The 13162-nt window shown below is 45.1% G+C and overlaps 1 protein-coding gene across 1 annotated transcript in view; it reads left to right on the forward strand.

The window, feature by feature from the left end:
• The window catches only part of LOC106807915 (neuropeptide Y receptor-like), a 32935-nt gene extending 20207 nt beyond the window's left edge, over positions 1 to 12728 (forward strand). The window contains exon 2 of the mRNA XM_014810429.1: positions 11082 to 12728. Within this exon, the coding sequence (XP_014665915.1) occupies positions 11133 to 12284 (1152 nt within the window). The 5' untranslated portion in view covers positions 11082 to 11132 and the 3' untranslated portion in view covers positions 12285 to 12728. The remainder of the gene's footprint in view (positions 1 to 11081) is intronic.
• The last annotated feature ends 434 nt before the right edge of the window (positions 12729 to 13162 follow it).

The following is a 13162-nucleotide window of genomic DNA, read 5'->3' on the forward strand; positions in this document are numbered from 1 at the left end:
GGACTGCCTTGACACGGTTTTCTGCCTGCGTTGACGTGGGTTGCGGACTGCCTTGACACGGTTTTCTGCCTGCGTTGACGTGGGTTGCGGACTGCCTTGACACGGTTTTCTGCCTGCGTTGACGTGGATTACGGGCTGTCTTGACGCGGTTTTCTGCCTGCGTTAACGTGGGTTGCGGGCTGCCTTTACACGTTTTCTGCCTGCGTTAACGTGGGTTGCGGACTGCGTTGACGTGGACTGCCGACTGCCTTGACACGGTTTTCTGCCTGCGTTGACGTGGGTTGTGGACTGCCTTGACACGGTTATCTGCCTGCGTTGACGTGGGTTGCGGACTGCGTTGACACTGTTTGTGGGCTGCGTTAACGCTGATTGTAGGCTGCATTGACGCGGTGTTCTGTCTGATTTGACGCAGTCTTCCACCTGCGGCTTTGATGCGCGTTGCTGTGTGCGTTGATGCGCTTTGCGTGCTGCTCTGACGCGGTTCGTTTCGTGCTCCGTTGACTTGGGTTGCAGGCTATCTTCAGGCGGTTTGCGGGCTGCGTCGTCGTGGTTTGCCATGCGCGTCAACGCGATATTCTGTCTGCGTTTACGCGGTTAGCTGCCTGCCTCGACACGGTTTTCTGCATGCGTTGACGTGGGTTGCGAGCTGCGTTGACACGGTTTTCTGCCTGCGTTCACGTGGGTTGCGGACTGCGTTGACACGGTATTCTGCCTGCGTTGATGTGGGTTGCGGACTGCGTTGACACGGGTTTCTGCCTGCGTTGATGTGGGTTGCAGACTGCCTTGACACGGGTTTCTGCTTGCGTTGACGTGGGTTGCGGACTGCGTTGACACGGTTTACAGTCTGCGTTTAAATTATTTGCCGGCCGCTTTGGCGCGATTTGTGCACTACGTTGACGCGGTTTGCGGGCTGCGTTGATGCAATTTGCTGTCTGCGTTGACGCAGTTCGCAAGCTGCGTTCACACGGTTTGCTGTATGCGTTTCTGGCTTATTTGATGCGGTTTGCAGTCTATTTTGACCCAGTCTCCGTGGTTTGCGGTTTGCGAGCTGCGTTGACGCGGGTTGCGAATTGCATTGACGCGATTTTCTGTCTGCGTTGGAACGCTTTGCCGGCTGCGTTGACACAGTTTTCTATTACCCACTGAATCCGTTTGCGGTATGCGCGGCTGTGGCAGTTCGTGGGCTGCGCTGACAACATTTGTGGGCTGCGTTGACGACGTTTGTGGGCTGCGGTGACAACGTTTGTGGGCAGCGGTGACAACGTTTGCGGGCTGCGGTGACAACGTTTGTGGGCTGCATTGACGCGGTTTATGGGCTGCTCTGAGTCAGTTGGCAGGCTACGTTGACGTTGTTTTCTGTCTGTGTTGACGCAGTTTCCCGGCTGCTTTGACGCGATTTGCAAATTGTGTTGACGCGGGTTGACCGCTGCGTTGACACGGTTTATGGACTGCGTTGACGCGGGTTTTTGTCTCCATTGACTCCTGGCTTGCGGGATGCATTGACACCGTTTACGGGCTGCTATGACGCGGTTTGCGCGTTTAGTTGACGCGGGTTTCTCTCTGTGTTGACACGGTTTGTGGGCTACGTTCATGTGGCTCTCGCACTGCTTCAACGCAGTTTGCCTTGTGCGTCGACGCGATGTCCCGTCTGCGTTGATACTGTTTGCTTGTCTGCCGCGATATTCCGCCTGCGTTGACGCGGTTTTCCGTGTGCGTTGACGCAGTTTGCGGGTTGCGTTGACGATGCTGCGTTGACGCTGTTAGCGTGGTGCTTTGACACGGTTTGCCGTATCCGTTTAAGTTATTTGCCGTCTCGGTTGACACGGTTTGCGAATTGCGTTGACGCGGCTTGCGATTGCGTTGACGCGGTTTGTAAGCTGCATTGACGCGTTTGCCGTCTGCGTTGGCGTAGCTTGCGGGCTGCGGTGACGCGGTTTTACGCTTACGTTGACGCGGTCTGTGGGCTGCAATCGCCTGCGCCGACGCATTTTGCCGCCTGCGCGGTCGCGTTGTGTGGGTTGCGTTGCGAAACGCGGCTTTTTAACGCATATCGATTTTAGGATACTGCTGCTGTTACGTCCAACTAGCGGTGCATCCGATAGATCCGCGGGGTATCGATCAGCGCATATGGTACTTAGCTGTCTGTTAGTTACTTATTTTATACATGAATGCATTGTATGTTCGGGCGCGCGTGCATGCGTGCGTGTATGCGTGTGTGCATGCACGCGAGTGCGTGTGTGTACGTACGTGCGTAAATACGTGCACGTACTCAAAGCCACATGAGAATTGGCAGATCTCGCTGAGAATTTTGTTTTCAGAAGCGCTTGATTCATGTTTTCGTACTGGTTTCGTGGATGATGTGGGTTGACTCACAATTAGCGCAACACAGTCACTGTTTGTGTGAGCGCTTACTAAAGCATGTTGCTCCGTAGCCATCCCCGTGCCATGTCAACAAACTGGGTCCATTGGTGGTTGTGTTGAGATGGGTCCAGCGTATTTACGAAGCCCAATTACTATAGTGGCATGTGTACATGCTGAGATATATGAGAAAATCCTCGCATTATTATCGATGAGGATGATATTTTATCGACTATTTCTCGCAGTCCAACAACGAGTGGTAACAACTCGGGGGGTTAGCAAAAGGGTTAACAACCTTGTATTAACGTCGCTAGTGTCCGACACCGCGTCACTCATCAACTGATTGGCTCAAATACCGGTTTTTATTTACATTTTTTCATCGCTATTCAGTAATTCAGTACTACAGCCATTACAAATTTTACCAATGTTTCACTTTTTCTTGCTTCGCTGTCATTGTTCCTGTCCTTGCATCATAGCCACTCTGAGTAATATGTAGATGCAAATTGATATATGGTATTAAATACTATGGGTTGACGATTTCCACAGCTTTAACAATTATCCAATCATAGAGACCTTTTCATGTCAAATTCATGACTGGGACATGGGTAAGTGGTTTTTACAAGACTATAAACAGTACGTTGTTCTTCTCGACACTCGTTCTTCAGCCACGTACTTTTTCGGATAACCTGGAAACATCGACGTGAATAAATGCTATCAGGGCATATTGAAGTGGTGTTCCATCTTGAATAAGCACAGTACTTAGCCTGTCTTTTGTACTGTCGACTTGTGGGATTCGTGATTTTGCCGGATTTGTGTATGCCAACACCGGCATGGGCACAAGTTTAGCGTTTACCTCTTGAAACACATTCTCACTCTCGAGAGACCTATTCTCCTCTACATCATTCCGGGTAAAGCTCTCAATGATTTAAGCATAATAGAGAGACCGGTAGGTATTTGTCACAGAATCCTCCTGTTACTTACTGTCTCTTTTCACTCCCGTTACATCAATTGGGCTAGACATATATTAACAATTGCACACACTGCATCACTATTTACCTTGATGTCCTTGTCTTTAATGAAGTATCTGTGGTGTTTGTGTGAAGCCTACAGTGTTCAATTTTTGCCGTTCAAACTAGTGTTTCACTCTGCCTACCTTTGCTAGAGATACTTGAGTATCAGGTGATTCTTGTGTCTCGCTCATCGGTATCAGCACCATGATCTACAATGATGATACGATTTGCAATGGTAAACGTATCATTAAGGCCAGCAACTGACTCATTTAACATTTTTGTTTGATTTCACTAGAAATATTGAGCCTCCTAGTAAATGGAGCCTCCTGTAGCTCACGAATGCGGTCTTGTTTCAAGCACGCTAGACTCACATGTCAATAAACCTCTTTTACACGAAGTTTGCTGTGGACCTCCTAATTCTGCTGTTTTGGCAATACGTATTCTACGATAGGGTAGTCTCTAATGTTCCCCCGTAGAATACAAAGTCTAATGTCGATTAATAAAGATCCGGTGTTTGTCATTGTTTTTTTTTGTACCACAGTTACTGGCTCACGCAAGGGTTTGGTTACTGACAAATTTCTTTCAAAAAACACGTTTAGGTTCTTCCTAACTCGTCTCTTTGTCCTACAATGTAATAGGTAGCTTTCATAAAGGTGGCACTTTCGACTTCAGACATAATGGTTCAAGGTGAATTTTTGTTAACCCAGATTCCCTAGCGGTCATGTCGGACTAGAACCACCTAGGAACTTTTGCATGAACTTGTTTTCATTCACTGTGATGAAACACACCTGTATAGTTTCCAGTCCAAGCAAACACTGTAGCTGTTAATTATAGACGTAACTCTATGCTCCTCGCCAGCCTTTTAAGGGGGTGATACTCCATTAGGAGTGTTCCCAACTTTAATGTCATTAATGGTCATAATATATATATATATATGGTCATGGTCATATATTAGTTTATGGTTTAATGTCAATTAGATTAGGGTTAGGGTTTGGGTTAGGATTATCAATCATTAATCATTAATCATTAATCATTAATCATTAATCATTAATCATTAATCATTAATCATTAATCATTAATCATTAATCATTAATCATTAATGATATCAAAGTTAACCTAACTCCTAATTGAGCGTTAGCCTTTTCTTTTAAGGACTGCTTCACCAAGGGGCTTTATTCGTGATCCAATATACACAAGTACTGTTGATTTGAAGCTGTGTAGTTGTTCTTTTCATGCATATTTCTTACAGATTGTGTTTCAGACTCCTTCATTTTCTGTGTCCGTCGATTATCTTGATTATATGGTTGACATGTAGCAAGTTACGACCACTATGGGACCTTGTATAATTGTCATATAGATTTGTGATTTATCTGAAAATGGTTTTGGACAAAACATTGGAACAAAAACGCTTCTTTGAACTAATCACTGTTTTCAGACAACTGCCACGGGACCTTGAATGTAGTGGTTTTATTTTTTGTTCTGTTTTTGTAATCTACGTGCGCCATTAGTCATAGAATCAGACAGCAATTTGCTCAACATTAGGTTGTTTCTTTTATCCAGGCTTGGCATTTCTCTCTCTTTGTAGTACAGTGTCATAGTGTCGTTCAATAATATTTGGCCTAGATGGCCATCACCACTTAAAGTGCTGGTTTGCTCAGCATCTAAGTCTAGTCTATAACGCAGATAAATACGCGCAAAACCGTTCAATCACTGTAATGTATACACGCCTAAAAATGGTTGCTTCAGCTGGCCCGTCACAGACAAAAGCAGCTGTACTCACCGCGAGCAGCATTGCCATTTCGTGTACGTAGAATGTGAGGCGGCTGATGAGCTAGTAAGCACCTTGTTATCTCCAGAACTGTACGTACTTCGTTTGATGCTAACAAGGTTTTGCTGTGATCAGAATAACTGCAGTCTAAAACTCCTATTCTCGAGTAACGGGATATGAAGGTATTGCCTATGTTACAAATTGGTTATCCGAGTACTGATGAGCAAGATGTCTTATACGTTTCGACGTTGCATCTGTTTAATTGCAGCTTGACTAAATAAATAATTACCTGTAGGTTTTTACTCCTGCCGTGGGATTTCACAGAGCAGGGAGACAAGCTGGTGAATAGCTAAATGAGAAAGATGAGGTAGTGAGAGAGAAGAAAAGATGAACATTGTAGTAGGGTGGGAGCTAGGCTTGATGACGAGAAGGATAGAGTCTGTGACGAGAAGGATAAAGTCTGTGATGAGGAGGAAGGGATAAATAAAAGGGCGGTAAAGGAGATGTACGTGTGATACTAGTGAAAGGGTAGGGTTGCGAAGCGATGCATAATGGCTTCACCGTCATTCCCGTCTTATCGTCGTCTCGTATCTTACTATTCGGGCACAGTATCTACTACACAATATCCATACTCCCCTCCATCTGTTTCTACGCCAACCACTCTCCTACCCTTTCCTTCATCTTTTTTCTCATCCTCTTCCACATTTTACGTATTTCGGTATCTAACCATCTTTTTTCATCCATGCTCTTCCCCATAGTTATCCTATTCTGCATACTTCTACAAGCCTTTCCTAGATTTTCACAACATCTTAACAGGCATTCTTAACATCTCTTTCCCCACTACACCTTTTTACACCATCTATCGTCTCTTTTCCCATCTTTCTTTTTATTCCCCCCCCCTTACCTTCCGCTCTTCATTTTTCAATTCCAAATCATATAGCGTGCGCTTATTCGCGTTCTCTTTAGGTTGTCTGCTTGTACACTCTTCGGGTATCTCTATTTCTATTGTCCCTAATCATCCAGCCTTTCACCACTTCTTGTAACATTAAATCCCCACAATGTACATATACGCGCCATCTATGCATTTATTTAGGACTAGCAAAGTGTATTTTTATACATTAACCGAGTTTTCTCCTTATTATTAATGCATTGAGGCGTAAACGAAATTATCTGGAACATATAACAACTCTATTAGGTCTTCCACGAAGGCCGATGGAGGATAGTTCACCATTAGATGGCAGTGGGTTAAATTGCTATACGATAGACTATGCATAATGTTATCTGACGCGTAATCACTATTATTCATTACCAATTTGTTAACCTGGGGCTTACAAGATGTCACGCGTCGTCCGCCGACTAATCGGAGGCCTGTAGATCGGATATAAAAGCTGATGCGGCGAGTCATTGCTACACTAGTTACGGTGGCCTAGTATGTGTATGCGAATCAGATGCATGAAGTTGAGGATCCGTGGATGCTTACTAGAGACTTTTAAGATTTTTGCCCAAAGTAATTGGTTGTGCGACTGATTTTTAGGCGTAAATATGGGGGCAGCGAGTGAGTTTCAACTCGCGGGTCAACATATCACGAGAATCTTATAGAGCACAGCTGAAGCACATGGTTACCTAGCTTTGTTGACGCTATCTATCAAATAATCGCCAAAATATCCATTTTTGGCTCTTGTTGTTCAGATTATCAAGTATAGGATCCAGTGGTAAAATTTAATAATAATCTCGTCCTATTTCCTGTTAGGTAAACATAAACGCGCAGACGAGCGCCATCACGTACGCATGCACGGTTCTTGTCGATTTTATTACGAGATTTTTGCTCAGAAACGCTCAATCCAAAAAAATATAGCGAAATATCAGCCTGTTCTGCTAGCATCTATGACAAATACGACATACGCATACACGCTCTCTTATGACACTATTTGTCATAGGAAGATTCTTCATGATATGACAAATATTGTTGTATGTATTGTGCGCATTATAGGAATTTAGGAGCGCTATTATGAATGCAAGCAGTGAATTTCAGCTGTAAAGCGGAACGAAGTTGACTCGCCAATATTTGTCATAGGAAGAATCTTCCTATGACAAATAGTGTCATAGGAGAGCGTATATGCGTATGTCGTATTTGTCATAGGAAGAATCTTCCTATGACAAATAGTGTCATAGGAGAGCGTATATGCGTATGTCGTATTTGTCATAGATTCAAGCAGAACATAGTCTCACCTCACAGCGGATATATCACTGATTACACTAACTTGAAAAACACCAAGATGTTATGCAGTTATAACATAGAAAATTGGATATGAACACATCGTAACACAAAGAAAATAACACCGAGTCGCGAGATTTGTTTAATGTGTCAACTTGTAATTTGTCGGCGCAACCGAGATTTTGCGAGAGACGTGTAAGTCTATGGACGATAGCTGGCATTAGTAGCCCTACTATATAACTAGTACATGATTACAAGAAAAGGCTCGCAGGTAATCGAACTCGCATGTTTGGGTGAATACGAAGGTTCTAATACATTTCATCGTTACCCTAGGCAGTAGCTGTTATTAAAGCAATAACGGTAGCTAATTAAACGGTCATAAAAGTAAGGGAAAACACTAGCAATTCTCGTAAATATGGCTTTAACGTTTGTTACCATTAACCATAAATTGACATTACCATACACACAGTATAGGTTACCATACACCCATCAGTTGCATTAGCCCCGAGTCTATCGCTATCCCTCTCAATTAAACTCTAACCCCATGTGTGGGTTTTGTAGATTCGAACCTAGTTCCGACGTGTTGTTTAAGATTGTTCTAAGAGCACCTAGTCGGTTATAGATAGCTGTGTGGGCAAGTAACACCTCGCGGCGCAGTGTTGCATGCATGCACGCATTAGGACGAAGACAGACCGCTTCAAGCCGAGTGTCGGCGAATTGCAGGCAGGCTACCTTCGCGATTCGAATGCTGCGTTGACGCCAGTCGCACGCGGCATTGACGCTGCGGTGTCGGCTGCGTTCGCGCATGGAACGCTGCGTTGACGCGACGCGCATGCGGCATTGACGCGGCTTTGTCGTCCGTGTTGCCGCGCATGGCAGGCTGCGTTGTCGCCGACCGCGAGTTGAACGGCGGCGGGGTTTGAACGCGTATCGATTTGACGGTGCGTAGCGCGCGGTTGCAGCGTCAAACTAGCGGTGCATCCGCTGCAACCGCGGCGTCCTGAGCTTCACCGCACGATCAATCACGTGGCACACAACGTTGATGAGAGCGGAGGGTGTAGACTCGCTCGTTGACACGGAGACACGCGATCGCACATCTGTATATATACGAATGAATGAAATCACGCGTGTACTCAAACTCGCGCACTCATGCGCACGCACACGATTGGTACTGTTATATTATATGGTAAGTTTATGATATGCGAAAGGTGTGATATATGTGATGTTTATTTCATAAAAACGGGCAAGAGTTTTTCGCCATTCAAATAACTTCTTTTCACCTCGGTACGCAACTTTTATATGACTAATGTATTGCAATCGTTTGATATATGTCCCATATGACCTATATGTTGTCGCGCAGCATAGATCATGTAGTTTGCAACACTATACGGCTACAGTGTGCTAGCATAGTAGTATTGCATTGCGTGCTATTAACACCGGAGCCTACTTTATGCACACTTGTAGTGCAAACCGTGTACCGTCACCTGGCATCATTAACCCGGATTCAGTCACTCATGTGGTAACGCATCGGTGAAGCGCGGGCGAATTATTGCTCCAGCAGGGACGACGGCTGGTCAACGATATATAATCGCCGTGTCAGATATGAGCTCTTCAAAGGCATCGGTCGTCTCGTTAACGCAGGTCTCTCGCGTATTCACGTCTCTCTTCCTCCACTCTCGCGCGCAGAGCGGACGCGTCCTGGTATACAGCGTTATACACAGTCACAGGACGCGAAAGCCAGCAATTGTGCCACCTGTCTAGCGATAAGCAGATCTTTCAGGAAGGGATCGGCGCCGGAAATTTGATCTCGCACCAAAGATTATCCCGAGCGCGTCTTGTTACATTCTCGATAAATGAGGAAAGCAACAGCTATTGCTTCGACATCGGTGTGTACGGATGCATAGGTCGAGTGTTCATTCCTTGCCCGTGCATCTGGCAACGTCGCTGTAATAATCCCACGAGGAGAAACTGTCTTGCCATCGATGTATCGGCAGCCTTACCTATAATAAAGGAAGTGCTAGGAGTCTCGCAAGAGACAAACAATGGGGGGGGGGCGAAATTTTACTTACAATTATAGGATATTTCCAATTAGTATAATAGTTATCAGCAAGCACGGAATCTTTTCACCATAGCCCAAATAAGTGTTTGTTGTGTTACCTTTGCAAGCTGCTGGCAGGTAGACATTGTCCGTGACTAAACTAATTGTTTTCTGCTAAAAGGGTATTTAGAAATACGGAGTCTGCGTGGTCATGTAATGTTCATGCTATCAAGGTATTTAACGTTCAATGATATCCGCACCATCATCCGCGATGGTGATACCGATGACCTTGGTATTAGCGAAGCACGGCGCAATAGTCATGGACAGATTAATGTACCGTGCTATATAGTCAGCCTGTTCTGCTTGCATCTATGACAAATACGACATGCGCATATACGCTCTCCAATGACACTATTTGTCATAGGAAGATACTTCCTATGACAAATATTGTTGTATGTATTGTGCGCATCATAGGAGTTTAGGAGCGCTATTATGAACGCAAGCAGTGAATTTCAGCTGTAAAGCGGAACGAAGTTGACTCGCCAATATTTGTCATAGGAAGAATCTTCCTAGGACAAATAGTGTCATAGGAGAGCGTATATATGCGTATGTCGTATTTGTCATAGATGCAAGCAGAACATGTTGATATAGTGCATGAATTCAGGTTTAAGATTTACAGACACACATTTTAAGTTTGACAGCAATCTTAACCTCCCTATAAGTCACGATACACGCGCTGCCGTAATATCCAGTTTGCCAGATAGCTTCAAAGGTCGAGCAAACTCTCCGGTCAGGGATCGATTGTTCTGAGACACTCGCGTTTATGTTAAAACATCATAACAAGATCGCGGATGCATATCCTATTAACGTCATCGTGTAAGCGACGACCTATAAGCAACGTATCCTGTTTACGAATAGATACCACGTTAATGATGTGTCGGAGTACTTCCTTGGCATTTCTCTTACTAAATTGGCTAGAACGCTCCATGCACATCGTACTAACCTTAATTAGACTATTTCTACATATTTTTGGCGTGTGTGTGTGTGTGCGTGCGTGTGTGTGCGCGCGTGCGCGCGTGTGTGCATGTTGTGTTTGTACTATAAATAATTAATAAAGAAGGTCCGCGAAGATAGGAGTAACACAACATGAGGTTGTAATGTATGTATTGTGTTATCTTACTTTTGTTGTAAGCTTCTGAAGTCGAAAATAAATTAGCGACAACGCCATCCTAAATAAATGCCAAGAGTTTTTCAAAGCTGCGCTATATAGTTACTTCTCATCAATAATGAGCAGTTAAAATAGCGGATATCATAAATAAATCATGCTGTGAATGCTATCTGCCGGAGTCGTGCTATAATCTATTTTACGTGCGAAGCGGACGTTAATATAGAAGACACTCTGATAGAATATGTAAAATACTAAAAACGTGCAGTATCTTAAAACTCGGACGTTCCTTCAGTTAGCAGACGTAAATAGCCCCAGTAAAGTTTTCCTTGCAAACATTCAGAATCATAAACTGCTTTATAATTTAATCAATTTTCCCGAACAAAGTTAAGTTATATATTGCCTCACAAACTCGTTACGAGAAGCATATAAACGTAAATTTCAAATGCATGTTGTCCACGCCATGCCCCGCTCTTTACAATAATGCGCCTGCACATGACAATGACGACCTTTTCTCTCTCCGACAGGTGTGATAATTGAATGCCACGCTGCGGACGTGAACGAGCCACCTTTGCAACATGAACGAATCGAACAGCACCGACCTCAACGCGTCGGTCACCGACGGTCCGTTTGGCGGCACGTACTTCGAGCATCCGCTGCTCAAGGCTTTCATCTGCGCCATGTACGCCGTAATCTTTCTCGTCGGCACCTCGGGAAACTTCCTCGTCTGCTTCGTCGTCTACCGCAAGCAGAACATGCAGACGGTAACGAACATCTTCATCACGAATCTGGCCATCTCGGACATGTGCCAGTGCATACTCTCGGTGCCTTTCACGCCGCTCTCCGGCTACATGCGCTCGTGGGTCTTCGGTCGCGTGCTCTGCCACGTCGTCCCGATGGTGTCCGGAGTCGGTGTGTTCGTGTCGACGCTCACGCTGACTGCAATCGCCCTCGACCGTTACATCGTCATCTGCTACCCGTTCAAGCCTCGCATGCGAATGTGCACGTGCTTGCTAGTGATATTCTGCATCTGGTGCGTCAGCGTCAGCTTCTCACTGCCGATCGGCCTGCACATGGTGCTGACGCCCGACAACCAATGCAACGAGGAGTGGCCCGACCAGGCGCAGAAGATCTACACGATCTGCAGCTTCGCCTTGCAGTTCGTCATTCCGCTGACCGTCATCTCGTTCTGCTACATTCGCGTGTCGCTGAAACTCAGCCGACAGGCGAAGAAGCACGTTGGCCAGCGCTCGTCGAAGCGCGAAGAGCAGGACCTGAAGCGCAAGGCGCGGCTGAACCGCATGCTAATCGCGATGGTGGTGATGTTCGGAGTGTGCTGGCTTCCGCTCGACATGATACATCTCCTCATGTTCGCGCTCGGCGAACCGTTCACCCAGTGGCGCTACTTTCTCATCGTGTTTCTAGTGTGGCACATGCTCGCGATGAGCCAGACCTGCTACAACCCGCTGCTCTACTCGTGGCTGAACGAGAACTTCCGTAAGGAGTTCAAGGACGTGCTGCCGTGCTTTTCGACGAACGACGGCCAACGCGACCGGAGATCAAACTCCACCTATATACAGACAACTGCGTGCAATGGCAGCTCCCCGCAACCAAACCATAGCCTTCTGCAGCCAGGGGCATGCTGCGACGAGGAGATCATAAAGCCGAACAAGGCCGTCTATCACGTAAACGAAGGCAAAGTAACGCTTAAAAATGCAGACGAGAACTAATGTGAAAGTCAGGAGTCAGAGCACGGCATAGTGAATTAGTATCGTAGGGTTGTAATCTATATAGTGTAAGCGACGATGATGGCGATTCTATAAATATTCCTGCCGTATTTTGCTTGGTAAACATTCAGCATTGCACCACAAAAGAGGAAAGTCGAGAGAAATCATTGTGTATAAATGCATGTATACTTCGTTCTTCTATAATGAGGCTTTGTACCTAACATTATATGAATAACAGCGACTGTCACTTAGCCTATACTTAGTAGACTACGAGTGGTACTAATAATAGACGCGGCTAGTTAAATAGTAAAAGCAGAAATTTAATTTGTTATAATAATGTTCATAATGTTTGGGTGTAATGTTTATCTGTTTTTAAGCTAACATATATAGCACGGATGTATTATACTGAGCATAATTTCAGGATCATATATGAATAAATATTAATGGAACTTGTCATTGCCGATGTTTGATGGTACATTAATTAAAATTAAGAACACACACGCGTAAGCAATAAATCAATAACTTAATGACAAGCTGAATCTTAAGCTGAACGCCATCGCTCTGCTGCGAATGGATACGTGTACGTTGGTGTGTACGTAGGCAAGTACATGTGGGTATTTGCGTGCATATGCATGCCTGTGTGCGAATGTACCACTCCACACGAGGGGCCGTTAGCCTGTCTCCTTTAAACATTGCCCGATAGTATTGTGGCTATAGCGTAAAATATATATATCATACCGACGGGGAATTCATTTCCATACGTTATCATTTTCTCAGAACAGTATATACCCAGCAGTGATAAATTGTGGCATAATAGCGAATATGGCGAGGCATGATTAAATAATCCGATCGCAGCCTAAATTGCTCCATTTACGACGCAA

Source organism: Priapulus caudatus, unplaced genomic scaffold (genome assembly GCF_000485595.1).
Source record: "Priapulus caudatus unplaced genomic scaffold, Priapulus_caudatus-5.0.1 Scaffold242, whole genome shotgun sequence".
NCBI classification, from domain to species: Eukaryota; Metazoa; Priapulida; class Priapulimorpha; order Priapulimorphida; family Priapulidae; genus Priapulus; species Priapulus caudatus.